The following is a 13,441-nucleotide window of genomic DNA, read 5'->3' as shown; positions in this document are numbered from 1 at the left end:
GACTTCTTCAATGGCTGTCATGGATAATGGAGAGGTAGGGCAACATGTATTTCTTGAATAAACAGTCATATAATTTTTTATCTTGAAACATTAGTTCTATTTAAATAGTTCTGTTTGTTGAGATTCCTTAAATACTGGTCACTAGATACTGGGTATTGTTCCATATTCTTCTATACTGGCCTAGTACACTTTATCTTTCTGTCATAGATATTCTTAGTGTCCCTTCTGAATTTTCACTTACACAAGTTTTCTGACATTTGTAATTTGTCCATTGTGGAAGATATTGGGATAGCCTTTTCAATCTTTTCACCTTCACAACCCCCAAAATTATAAGTCCTGTCAGTGTAGCTGTTTCTCAAAAAATTATCTTCTATAATGATAGAGAATCTTTATGTTACGGTAATGACACCCAAAATGCAAAAGATGACATAAAACTCATGGAATCACAGAGGCACGAAGTTGGAGGTCAGGGAGTATTTTATGCTACTGCAGTTTTGCTCATTTTGAAACCTGTTTTAGCCAAGTCCAATACTCAAACTACCCACAGCATGGTTGTTTCTATTGAGTGCAAGAAAGTGCACATTGAAGTATCAGCACTACTCTATAAAGAACTCAGAAATCGACAGTTATTCCAATTTTACACAAAATTCAGCCAATTCCAATTTAAAAACGAGCCCAGATCAAAGATTGTAGACTTTCCAGTCACTAAACAACCTTTCCTTTGCTCATTAATCACTCCAGGCCTCCCCTATATCATACTTGCCCTCCATTTTGAATCCATCGTCACAAAAAAATCAAAGTTTTACCTTGGTCATGGTTTAGGTCATCCCAATAATTGAAGCAGACCTAGTAAAAACCCATAAAACAGATGAAGGGGGAGAGGGTAAGCTTCTACTTTTCCTCAGGAACATCACAAAAATCAAATATTTGTGCCACTTTGTCTAAAATTGACTAAAATCATCTGTTTCACTAGTATGTCTTCCTGTTTATCAAATGGCACCAAGAAATGGGGAGAAAAACCATGAAAACCATCCTAGAAAATGATACTTTAACCCAAAGGTCTATTTACCTGCTTGGGTCAAGGTCTTTTTTTTTTTTTTAATACAGTGGAACCTCTGGTCATGACCATAATTCGTTCCAAAACTGGTCGCGACCCGATTTGGTAGTGACCCAAACCTAATTTCCCCATTGGATTGTATATAAATATGATTATTCCATTCCAGACCCCCATGAACTGTATGTAAATATTGTTTTTTAAGCACAAAAATAGGGTACTGGCACTTCCAAGATAATTGATGAAAACGAGCACGCACTGAAATAAACAATAGAGAAAATAAGTCACTCTGTCTGACTTTTTTGGGTTATCCAAGGTTCTCTACACATATGCTGGTATGTATAAGAACATAAGAAAGGAGGAACACTGCAGGAGGCCTGTTGGCCCATACTAGGCAGGTCCTTTACAATTCATCCCACTAACAAAACATTTGCCCAACCCAATTTTCAATGCCACCCAAGAAATAAGCTCTGATGTGAAAGTCCCACTCAAATCCAACCCCTCCCACTCATGTACTTATCCAACCTAAATTTGAAACTACCCAAAGTCCCAGCCTCAATAACCCAACTAGGTAGACTGTTCCACTCATCTACTACCCTATTTCCAAACCAATACTTTCCTATGTCCTTTCTAAATCTAAACTTATCTAATTTAAATCCATTACTGCGGGTTCTCTCTTGGAGAGACATCCTCAAGACCTTATTAATATCCCCTTTATTAATACCTATCTTCCACTTATACACTTCGATCAGGTCTCCCCTCATTCTTCATCTAACAAGTGAATGTAACTTAAGAGTCTTAATAATCTATGTAACTGTATTTGTGTATACCTGAATAAACTTACTTAGTTTTATGGTGCATTACTAGTATATATCACAGCACTGTACTACACAACGTTTTCTCTAATATAAGTACCCAGGAAGGGATAAAGAGGATGGTACTTTATCCCTTATCCTGAAGTTCACAACTAATGAACACAGGTCTGACCAAGACCAACTACAAAGCAAGGGTCTTTGTTAGGTGTACACAAACAACAGGAAGTGGGGAAAATTGGCACGTGCCAAAAAAATGGCATGAAATGTGAAAATTGGTGCGGCTGTGTTTGTTCGGCACTCGATTATGTGTTAGTGACCAGATGCAAAAATTTGGTGAATTTTTTGGTCATGAACCAATTTGTTCATGTTCAGAAGCATTCCTGACCAGAGGTTCCACTATACTATGCACACCCACCACACAAACCTATTCACTCATATCAAGGCCAAAATGTACTGCTCACAGCATATTTAAGATGCTATAATTAAGACATATATATACAGTATATATATACATAAGTGCTACTGGCCTTAATAATGTATATCTACATAGACATTGAAAGGGTTAAAGGACATCAGTTGATCATTTTCCTGAGGGGACGAGTCCTTGACTTATTTGCTAAATTCAAGATTAATGGTCTTTTTGACTAGGGTTGTGCCAAAGTATCAGTGGATATGGGCTAATTTGGATGGTATTGGTTGATATCTTTGTTTTTATTGTTGAGAGAACTTTGTAAATATTGTAACTATTACTGCTATTCATCTTGACTACAAAAACACACATCCCTACACATACTTTCCCAAAACTGGCTCCAGTTTCAATTAAGAAATGTATTTCTTGACAGCAATTAGATGAAAAATGTCCTCATTGGGAATTATTACACTCCAAGCTATTTTTGTGGATATTACATCAATCGCAGCTACTGCTTCTCCATCCCAAAATTTTTGTCTTGCACCTCACCCTGTGGTTGGGAGGATACTTATTGTTTTATTACATCATGGGATAAGGTTTCTTTGGTTTAAGTGTCTTTACCACCAGGGAATATATATTTATAAAATTCAATGTTTCCTGATGCTCATTCCATACCACATCATAATTTATTTTAATCTACATATCCTGGTAATAAGTAATACATATTTTATGAAAACGAGGATAAATATACATACAAGGTATGATATAGCACGTAATGAAAGTAGTTTGTTAGATTATGTATTGGTGGATAAAAGGTTGATGGGTAGGCTCCAGGATGTACACGTTTATAGAGGGGCAAATGATATATCGGATCATTATCTAGTTGTAGCTAGTTAGAGTAAGAGGTAGATGGGATAAGAGGAAAATGGCAACAACAAGTAAGAGGGAAGTGAAAGTGTATAAGGGAGGAGGAAGTTCAGGGTCCCACATCAGAGACTATTGAGGAAAATTAAAGCACATGGAATAGGAGGAGAAATTTTTTCCTGGATAGAGGCATGGTTGACAAATAGGCAGCAGAGAGTTTGCATAAATGGGGAGAAATCAGAGTGGGGAAGTGTCACGAGCGGTGTTCCACAGGGGTCAGTGTTGGGCCCCCTGCTGTTCACAATCTACATAAACGACATAGATGAGGACATAAAGAGCGACATCGGCAAGTTTGCCGATGACACCAAAATAGGCCGTCGAATTCATTCTGACGAGGACATTCGAGCACTCCAGGAAGATTTGAATAGACTGATGCAGTGGTCGGAGAAGTGGCAGATGCAGTTTAATATAGACAAATGCAAAGTTCTAAATGTTGGACGGGACAATAACCATGCCACATATAAACTAAATAATGTAGATCTTAATATTACGGATTGCGAAAAAGATTTAGGAGTTCTGGTTAGCAGTAATCTGAAACCAAGACAACAGTGCATAAGTGTTCGCAATAAAGCTAATAGAATCCTTGGCTTCATATCAAGAAGCATAAATAATAGGAGTCCTCAGGTTGTTCTTCAACTCTATACATCCTTGGTTAGGCCTCATTTAGATTATGCTGCACAGTTTTGGTCACCTTATTACAGAATGGATATAAATTCTCTGGAAAATGTACAAAGGAGGATGACAAAGTTGATCCCATGTATCAGAAACCTTCCCTATGAGGATAGACTAAGGGCCCTGAATCTGCACTCTCTAGAAAGACGTAGAATTAGCGGGGATATGATTGAGGTGTATAAATGGAAGACAGGAATAAATAAAGGGGATGTAAATAGTGTGCTGAAAATATCTAGCCTAGACAGGACTCGCAGCAATGTTTTTAAGTTGGAAAAATTCAGATTCAGGAAGGATATAGGAAAGTACTGGTTTGGTAATAGAGTTGTGGATGAGTGGAACAAACTCCCAAGTACCGTTATAGAGGCCAGAACGTTGTGTAGCTTTAAAAATAGGTTGGATAAATACATGAGTGGATGTGGGTGGGTGTGAGTTAGACCTGATAGCTTGTGCTACCAGGTCGGTTGCCGTGTTCCTCCCTTAAGTCAATGTGACCTGACCTGACTAGGTTGGGTGCATTGGCTTAAGCCGGTAGGAGACTTGGACCTGCCTCGCATGGGCCAGTAGGCCTTCTGCAGTGTTCCTTCGTTCTTATGTTCTTATGTTCTTATAAGCAGCTATTGGCAGAAAGGTGGGCTAGTGCAAAGATGAGTAGTGGGGGGGTTGAAGAGGGTTGGAATAGTTTTAAAAATGCAGTATTAGAATGTGGGGCAGAAGTTTGTGGTTATAGGAGGGTGGGGGCAGGAGGAAAGAGGAGTGATTGGTGGAATGATGAAGTAAAGGGTGTTATAAAAGAGAAAAAGGTAGCCTATGAGAGGTATTTACAAAGCAGAAGTGTTATAAGAAGAGCAGAGTATATGGAGAGTAAAAGAAAGGTGAATTGAGTGGTGAGAGAGTGCAAAAGGAGAGCAGATGATAGAGTGGGAGAGGCACTGTCAAGAAATTTTAATGAAAATAAGAAAAAAATTTGGAGTGAGTTAAACAAGTTAAGAAAGCCTAGGGAACGAATGGATTTGTCAGTTAAAAACAGAGTAGGGGAGTTAGTAGATGGGGAGATGGAGGTATTGGGTAGATGATGAGAATATTTTGAGGAACTTTTAAATGTCGACAAAGAAAGGGAGGCGGTAATTTCATGCACTGGCCAGGGAGGTATATCATCTTTTAGGAGTGAAGAAGAGCAGGATGTGAGTGTGGGGGAGGTGCGTGAAGCATTACGTAGAATGAAAGGGGGTAAAGCAGCTGGAACTGACAGGATCATGACGGAAATGTTAAAAGCAGGGGGGGACATAGTGTTGGAGTGGTTGGTATTTTTGTTTAATAAATGCATAAAAGAGGGGAAGGTACCTAGGGATTGGCGGAGAGCGTGTATAGTCCCTTTACATAAAGGGAAAGGGAATAAAAGAGATTGTAAAAATTATAGAGGAATAAGTTTACTGAGTGTACCAGGAAAAGTGTACGGTAGGGTTATTATTGAAAGAATTAGAGGTAAGACAGAATGTAGAACTGCGGATGAGCAAGGAGGTTTTAGAGTGGGTAAGGGATGTGTAGATCAAGTGTTTACATTGAAGCATATATGTGAACAGTATTTAGATAAAAGTAGGAAAGTTTTTATTGCATTTATGGATTTAGAAAAAGCATATGATAGAGTGGATAGGAGAGCAATGTGGCAGATGTTGCAAGTATATGGAATAGGTGGTAAGTTACTAAATGCTGTAAAAAGTTTTTATGAGGATAGTGGGGCTCAGGTTAGGGTGTGTAGAAGAGAGGGAGACTACTTCCCGGTAAAAGTAGGTCTTAGACAGGGATGTGTAATGTCACCATGGTTGTTTAATATTTTTATAGATGGGGTTGTGAAAGAAGTACAGTGGACCCCCCGTATTCGATGGCATCGGTATCCGATAAATCCGGTATTTGATACATTTTAACGCAAAAATTTTGCCTCGCCACTCGTTAAAAAACCTGCCACACGCAATTCGTCCGAGACGTGTCCACGTGTGGCCTGAACTGCCCCGTGCTTGCCAGTGTTTACAAGCCAGCCAGTGTGCTCGCATCTAAGCATACATTCCTTACATTCCATATTATCACAGTGTTTTTGGTGCTTGTTTCTGCAAAATAAGTCACCATGGGCCCCAAGAAAGCTTCTAGTGCCAACCCTGTGGTAAAAAGGGTGAGAATTAGTATGGAAATTAAGAAAGATTTTGAAGGGTTTGGGGCTAACCCTGAGAAGACTATGCCAGTTGTGGAATCCATTGTGCCTACTTCAAAAATTAAAGAAATGTGTGCAAAGTGGGTTGAACTGCAAACCTTTATGGATGAAAATCACCCTAACACAGCTATTGCAAGCCATGCTGGCGACTATTACAATGACAGTGTTATGGCCCATTTTAGACAAATCTTAAAGGAACGGGAGGTACAGACCTCTATGGACAGATCTGTTGTGCGACAGAGGTCCAGTGACTCAAGCTGGTCCTAGTGGCATTAAAAGAAAGGAAGTAACCCCGGAAAAGGACTTGCTACCTCAAGTCCTAATGGAAGGGGATTCCCCTTCTAAACATTAAGTTCGACACTCTCCCCTCCTCCCATCCCATCAATCATCACCAGATCTTCATTAACCCTTTGAGGGTCGACAGGCCCTCTCCAAGACTCGTTCTCAGGGTCGGCCAAATTTAAAAAAAAAAAAAAAAAAATTTCTTACGGAAAGATAGAGAATCTTTTCCCGATCATAATGACACCAAAAGTATGAAATTTGATGGAAAACTTATGGAATTATGCTCTCGCGAAGTTAGGGGTCTCGGCGATGTTTACACATTGGCGATTTAGCCCTCTTTGAGCCCTATTTTCAGCCAATTCCACTGTACTAGTCGACAAAAAACATGAATATTTCGCTAGAACTCCATTTTTTTCTATAGAATGAGTGCAAGAAACCACCCATTTACCAATTTCAACTATCCAGTACAGTGGTCAGAATTTAGCAATTTTGCCAATTTCACACAAATTTCAAAAGATGCCAATTTCCGAATAGGGTCCAGAATAAACAAGAAAGACATTCCTCGCACTAAAATGACATTTACTCTGTTCATTAGTCAAGTCCCAAGGCCCCTCTTACGTTCTTTTGCTTTCCACTTTGAATTTTTATTCTCACAAAAAATCGCAGATTTACTGTTATGCAGACTACTGCATTAGTGTAAAAAATGGTATAAATAATATTGGCGCACTTGCGAAAGAATATTAGACTCACCAGTTGACGTGTATTGGATGCTTGGCATGATTTGTTTACTTTTGAACTTTGGTAAAAATCGAACATTTCTGCTACTTTGAGCTCAGTTTCAAGGTACTTTTCATTGTAAAACCAGTCAAAATCATCTCAATTTCTATAGCATGTCCTCCATTCTATAAAATGAGACCAAGAAAACTAGAATACAACAATAAATACCATACAAAAATACAGTGCAAAGTTGCTGTTTTATTCCAAAAAAACAGTCAGTTTTTTTTTTCTCATTGTGCACTGTGTACTGCAGGATTTTTTTTATACTGTGCACACTGACCACATAGACCCATTCTTTCATATGTAGGCCTACCAGCTTTCTCCCACTAGATTTGAGGGCACTAGAATTTAGGCGTACTAGTACGTCAAAAACCCTGGGTCGTAAGCCGTACTAGTACGGCCGAAACCCTCAAAGGGTTAAAGGTAAGTGTCATGTATTCTATTGTTAGTAGAGTACTACAAACTGTGCATGTCTTCTTCAGTTTGTGTGCATTAAACTTAATATTTCTTGTGGTAAAATTTTTTTTTTTTCATACTTTTGGGTGTCTTGCACGGATTAATTTGATTTCCATTATTTCTTATGGGGAAAATTAATTCACCTTTCGATAATTTTGGCATACGATAAGCTCTCAGGAACGGATTAATATCGAATACCGGAGGTCCACTGTAAATGCTAGGTTGTTCGGGAGAGGGGTGGGATTAAATTATGGGGATTTAAATACAAAATGGGAAGTGACACAGTTACTTTTTGCTGATGATACTGTGCTTATGGGAGATTCTAAAGAAAAATTGCAAAGGTTAGTGGACAAATTTGGGAGTGTGTGTAAAGATAGAAAGTTGAAAGTGAACATAGAAAAGAGTAAGGTGATGAGGGCATCAAATGATTTAGATAAAGAAAAATTGGATATCAAATTGGAGAGGAGTATGGAAGAAGTGAATGTTTTCAGATATTTGGGAGTTGACATGTCAGCGGATGGATTTATGAAGGATAAGGTTAATCATAGAATTGATGAAGGAAAAAAGGTGAGTGGTGCATTGAGGTATATGTGAAAGCAAAAATGTTATCTATGGAGGCAAAGAAGGGAATGTATGAAAGTATAATAGTACCAACACTCTTATATGGGTGTGAAGCTTGGGTTGTAAATGCTGCAGCGAGGAGGCGGTTGGAGGCAGTGGAGATGTCCTGTCTATGGGCAATGTGTGGTGTAAATCCTATGCAGAAAATTTGGAGTGTGGAAATTAGGAGAAGGTGTGGAGTTAATAAAAGTATTAGTCAGAGGGCTGAAGAGGGTTTGTCGAGATTTTTTGGTCATTTAGAGAGAATGGATCAAAGTAGAATGACATAGAGAGCATATAAATCTGTAGGGGAAGGAAGGCGGGGTAGGGGTCGTGCTCGAAAAGGTTGGAGGGAGGGGGTAAAGGAGGTGTTGTGGGCGAGGGGTTTGGACTTCCAGCAAGCGTGCGCGAGCGTGTTAGATAGGAGTGAATGGAGACGAATGGTATTTGGGACCTGACGAGCTGTTGGAGTGTGAGCAGGGTAATATTTAGTGAAGGGATTCAGGGGAACCGGTTATTTTATGTAACCGGACTTGAGTCCTGGAAATGGGAAGTACAGTGCCTGCACTCTAAAGGAGGGGTTTGGGATATTGGCAATTTGGAGGGATATGTTGTGTATTTTTATACGTATATACTTCTAGTAGTAGGTTGGTAGACAGCAACCACCCAGGGAGGTACTACCGTCCTGCCAAGTGAGTGTAAAACGAAGCCTGTGATTGTTTTACATGATGGTAGGATTGCTGATGTCTTTTGTCTGTCTCATAAATATGCAAGATTACAGGCATGTCTTGCTACTTCTACTTACACTTAGGTCACACTACACATACATGTACACATTTATTTATACACACTCATCTGAGTTTTCTTTGATTTTATCTTAATAGTTCTTGGTCTTATTAATTTTCCTTTTATATCCATGGGGAAGTGGAATAAGAATCTTTCCTCCGTAAGCCATGCGTGTTGTAAAAGTCAACTAAAATGCCGGGAACAATGGGCTAGTAACCCCTTTTCCTGTAAAGATTACTAAAAAGAATAAGAAGAAGAAAATTGTCAAAGTGGGAAGTCTGAATGTGCGTGGATGTTGTGCAGATGATAAGAAAGAGATGATTGTGGATGTTATGAATGAGAAGAAGCTGGATGTCCTGGCTTTAAGTGAAACAAAGCTGAAGGGGGTGGGAGAGTTTCAGTGGAGAGGAATAAATGGGATTAGGTCAGGGGTTTCAAATAGAGTTAGAGCTAAAGAAGGAGTAGCAATAATGTTGAAGGATAAGCTATGGCAGGAAAAGAGGGACTATAAATGTATTAATTCAAGGATTATGTGGAGTAAAATAAAGATTGGATGTGAAAAGTGGGTTATAATAAGCGTGTATGCACCTGGAGAAGAGAGAAGTGTAGAGGAGAGAGAGAGATTTTGGGAAATGTTGAGTGAATGCGTGGGGAGTTTTGAATCAAGTGTGAGAGTAATGGTGGTTGGGGATTTTAATGCTAAAGTGGGTAAAAATGTTATGGAGGGAGTAGTAGGTAAATTTGGGGTGCCAGGGGTAAATGTAAATGGGGAGCCTTTAATTGAGCTATGTGTAGAAAGAAATTTGGTAATAAGTAATACATATTTTATGAAAAAGAGGATAAATAAATATACAAGGTATGATGTAGCACGTAATGAAAGTAGTTTATTAGATTATGTATTGGTGGATAAAAGGTTGATGGGTAGGCTCCAGGATGTACATGTTTATAGAGGGGCAACTGATATATCGGATCATTATTTAGTTGTAGCTACAGTTAGAGTAAGAGGTAGATGGGAAAAGAGGAAGGTGGCAACAACAAGTAAGAGGGAAGTGAAAGTGTATAAACTAAGGGAGGAGGAAGTTCGGGTGAGATATAAGCGACTATTGGCAGAAAGGTGGGCTAGTGCAAAGATGAGTAGTGGGGGGGTTGAAGAGGGTTGGAATAGTTTTAAAAATGCAGTATTAGAATGTGGGGCAGAAGTTTGTGGTTATAGGAGGGTGGGGGCAGGAGGAAAGAGGAGTGATTGGTGGAATGATGAAGTAAAGGGTGTGATAAAAGAGAAAAAGGTAGCTTATGAGAGGTTTTTACAAAGCAGAAGTGTTATAAGAAGAGCAGAGTATATGGAGAGTAAAAGAAAGGTAAAGAGAGTGGTGAGAGAGTGCAAAAGGAGAGCAGATGATAGAGTGGGAGAGGCACTGTCAAGAAATTTTAATGAAAATAAGAAAAAATTTTGGAGTGAGTTAAACAAGTTAAGAAAGCCTAGGGAAAATATGGATTTGTCAGTTAAAAACAGAGTAGGGGAGTTAGTAGATGGGGAGATGGAGGTATTGGGTAGATGGCGAGAATATTTTGAGGAACTTTTAAATGTTAAGGAAGAAAGGGAGGCAGTAATTTCATGCACTGGTCAGGGAGGTATACCATCTTTTAGGAGTGAAGAAGAGCAGAATGTAAGTGTGGGGGAGGTACGTGAGGCATTACGTAAAATGAAAGGGGGTAAAGCAGCTGGAACTGATGGGATCATGACAGAAATGTTAAAAGCAGGGGGGGATATAGTGTTGGAGTGGTTGGTACTTTTGTTTAATAAATGTATGAAAGAGGGGAAGGTACCTAGGGATTGGCAGAGAGCATGTATAGTCCCTTTATATAAAGGGAAAGGGGACAAAAGAGACTGTAAAAATTATAGAGGAATAAGCTTACTGAGTATACCAGGAAAAGTGTACGGTAGGGTTATAATTGAAAGAATTAGAGGTAAGACAGAATGTAGGATTGCGGATGAGCAAGGAGGTTTTAGAGTGGGTAGGGGATGTGTAGATCAGGTGTTTACATTGAAGCATATATGTGAACAGTATTTAGATAAAGATAGGGAAGTTTTTATTGCATTTATGGATTTAGAAAAGGCATATGATAGAGTGGATAGAGGAGCAATGTGGCAGATGTTGCAAGTATATGGAATAGGTGGTAAGTTATTAAATGCTGTAAAGAGTTTTTATGAGGATAGTGAGGCTCAGGTTAGGGTGTGTAGAAGAGAGGGAGACTACTTCCCGGTAAAAGTAGGTCTTAGACAGGGATGTGTAATGTCACCATGGTTGTTTAATATATTTATAGATGGGGTTGTAAAGGAAGTAAATGCTAGGGTGTTTGGGAGAGGGGTGGGATTAAATTATGGGGAATCAAATTCAAAATGGGAATTGACACAGTTACTTTTTGCTGATGATACTGTGCTTATGGGAGATTCTAAAGAAAAATTGCAAAGGTTAGTGGATGAGTTTGGGAATGTGTGTAAAGGTAGAAAGTTGAAAGTGAACATAGAAAAGAGTAAGGTGATGAGGGTGTCAAATGATTTAGATAAAGAAAAATTGGATATCAAATTGGGGAGGAGGAGTATGGAAGAAGTGAATGTTTTCAGATACTTGGGAGTTGACGTGTCGGCGGATGGATTTATGAAGGATGAGGTTAATCATAGAATTGATGAGGGAAAAAAGGTGAGTGGTGCGTTGAGGTATATGTGGAGTCAAAAAACGTTATCTATGGAGGCAAAGAAGGGAATGTATGAAAGTATAGTAGTACCAACACTCTTATATGGGTGTGAAGCTTGGGTGGTAAATGCAGCAGCGAGGAGACGGTTGGAGGCAGCGGAGATGTCCTGTTTAAGGGCAATGTGTGGTGTAAATATTATGCAGAAAATTCGGAGTGTGGAAATTAGGAGAAGGTGTGGAGTTAATAAAAGTATTAGTCAGAGGGCAGAAGAGGGGTTGTTGAGGTGGTTTGGTCATTTAGAGAGAATGGATCACAGTAGAATGACATGGAAAGCATATAAATCTATAGGGGAAGGAAGGCGGGGTAGGGGTCGTCCTCGAAAGGGTTGGAGAGAGGGGGTAAAGGAGGTTTTGTGGGTAAGGGGCTTGGACTTCCAGCAAGCGTGCGTGAGCGTGTTAGATAGGAGTGAATGGAGACGAATGGTACTTGGGACCTGACGATCTGTTGGAGTGTGAGCAGGGTAATATTTAGTGAAGGGATTCAGGGAAACCGGTTATTTTCATATAGTCGGACTTGAGTCCTGGAAATGGGAAGTACAATGCCTGCACTTTAAAGGAGGGGTTTGGGATATTGGCAGTTTGGAGGGATATGTTGTGTATCTTTATATGTTTATGCTTCTAGACTGTTGTATTCTGAGCACCTCTGCAAAAACAGTGATAATGTGCGAGTGTGGTGAAAGTGTTGAATGATGATGAAAGTATTTTCTTTTTGGGGATTTTCTTTCTTTTTTGGGTCACCCTGCCTCGGTGGGAGACGGCCGACTTGTTGAAAAAAAAAAAAAAAAAAAAAAAAAAAAAAAAAAAACTTCTAAACTCTCCATTGGGAAGTGGAACAGAATTCTTCCTCCGTAAGCTATGCGTGTTGTAAGAGGCGACTAAAATGCCAGGAGCAAGGGGCTAGTAACCCCTTCTGTATATATTACTAAATGTGAAAGGAGAAACTTTTGCTTTTCCTTTTGGGCCATCCTGCCTCGGTGGGATACGGCCAGTGTGTTGAAAGAAGAATAAGACTTCTAAACTGTTGTATTCTGGGCACCACTGCAAAAACAGTGATAATGTGTAAGTGAGGTGAAAGTGTTGAATGATGAAAGTATTTTCTTTTTGGGGATTTTCTTTCTTTTTGGGTCACCCTGCCTCAGTGGGAGACAGCCGACTTGTTGAAAAACAAACAAAAAAATCCTCCCTCCTCCTCCTCCTCCTCCTCCTCCTCCTCCTCCTCCTCCTCTGCATAGAACATTTCTGCACTACTTAATGCATATTTATACATGTACAGTATATGGTATATATGTTAATTTAGTTTACATCGTAATTTTAGAACTCCTTTAAATAAAATGACTTTTGTTATTCTACATCTACAGTATCAGGAAAATTGCCAAGAATCAAGAAAGCCTTCCACCTTTCAACAATTTAACAATGAATAATAGAACCTAATCGTGTCAGTTTTATCATCTAGTCTTACCTTGCATTATTTATTTTTTACTTGGCTTGTATCCGTAATTGGTTGCTTTTAGGTTTATGGGTGGGGCCTGAACAGTAATGGACAGTTGGGTCTGGGTAACAATGTGAACCAGCACAATCCCTGCAGAGTCACAGCCCTTCAAGGAGTTGTCATCACAAAGGTATGTGAATTATCTACTTATTGTATTGTAGAACAGTGGTTTGCATCCATTAAAAACTAAAAAGGCTTTGTGTCATATTTTTTTTTAA

At 39.2% G+C, this 13,441-nt stretch overlaps 1 protein-coding gene across 1 annotated transcript in view; it reads left to right on the top strand.

Moving 5' to 3' along the window:
* The window catches only part of LOC128689208 (RCC1 and BTB domain-containing protein 1), a 93,656-nt gene that overhangs the window by 34,695 nt on the left and 45,520 nt on the right, over positions 1 to 13,441 (top strand). The window contains exons 4-5 of the mRNA XM_070086211.1: positions 1 to 34; positions 13,246 to 13,353. The exon at positions 1 to 34 is cut by the window's left edge and continues 125 nt beyond it. Of these exons, the coding sequence (XP_069942312.1) occupies positions 1 to 34; positions 13,246 to 13,353 (142 nt within the window). The remainder of the gene's footprint in view (positions 35 to 13,245; positions 13,354 to 13,441) is intronic.

Source organism: Cherax quadricarinatus, chromosome 18, assembly GCF_038502225.1.
Source record: "Cherax quadricarinatus isolate ZL_2023a chromosome 18, ASM3850222v1, whole genome shotgun sequence".
NCBI classification, from domain to species: domain Eukaryota; kingdom Metazoa; phylum Arthropoda; class Malacostraca; order Decapoda; family Parastacidae; genus Cherax; species Cherax quadricarinatus.
This window is presented reverse-complemented; position numbering and strand designations above follow the sequence as displayed.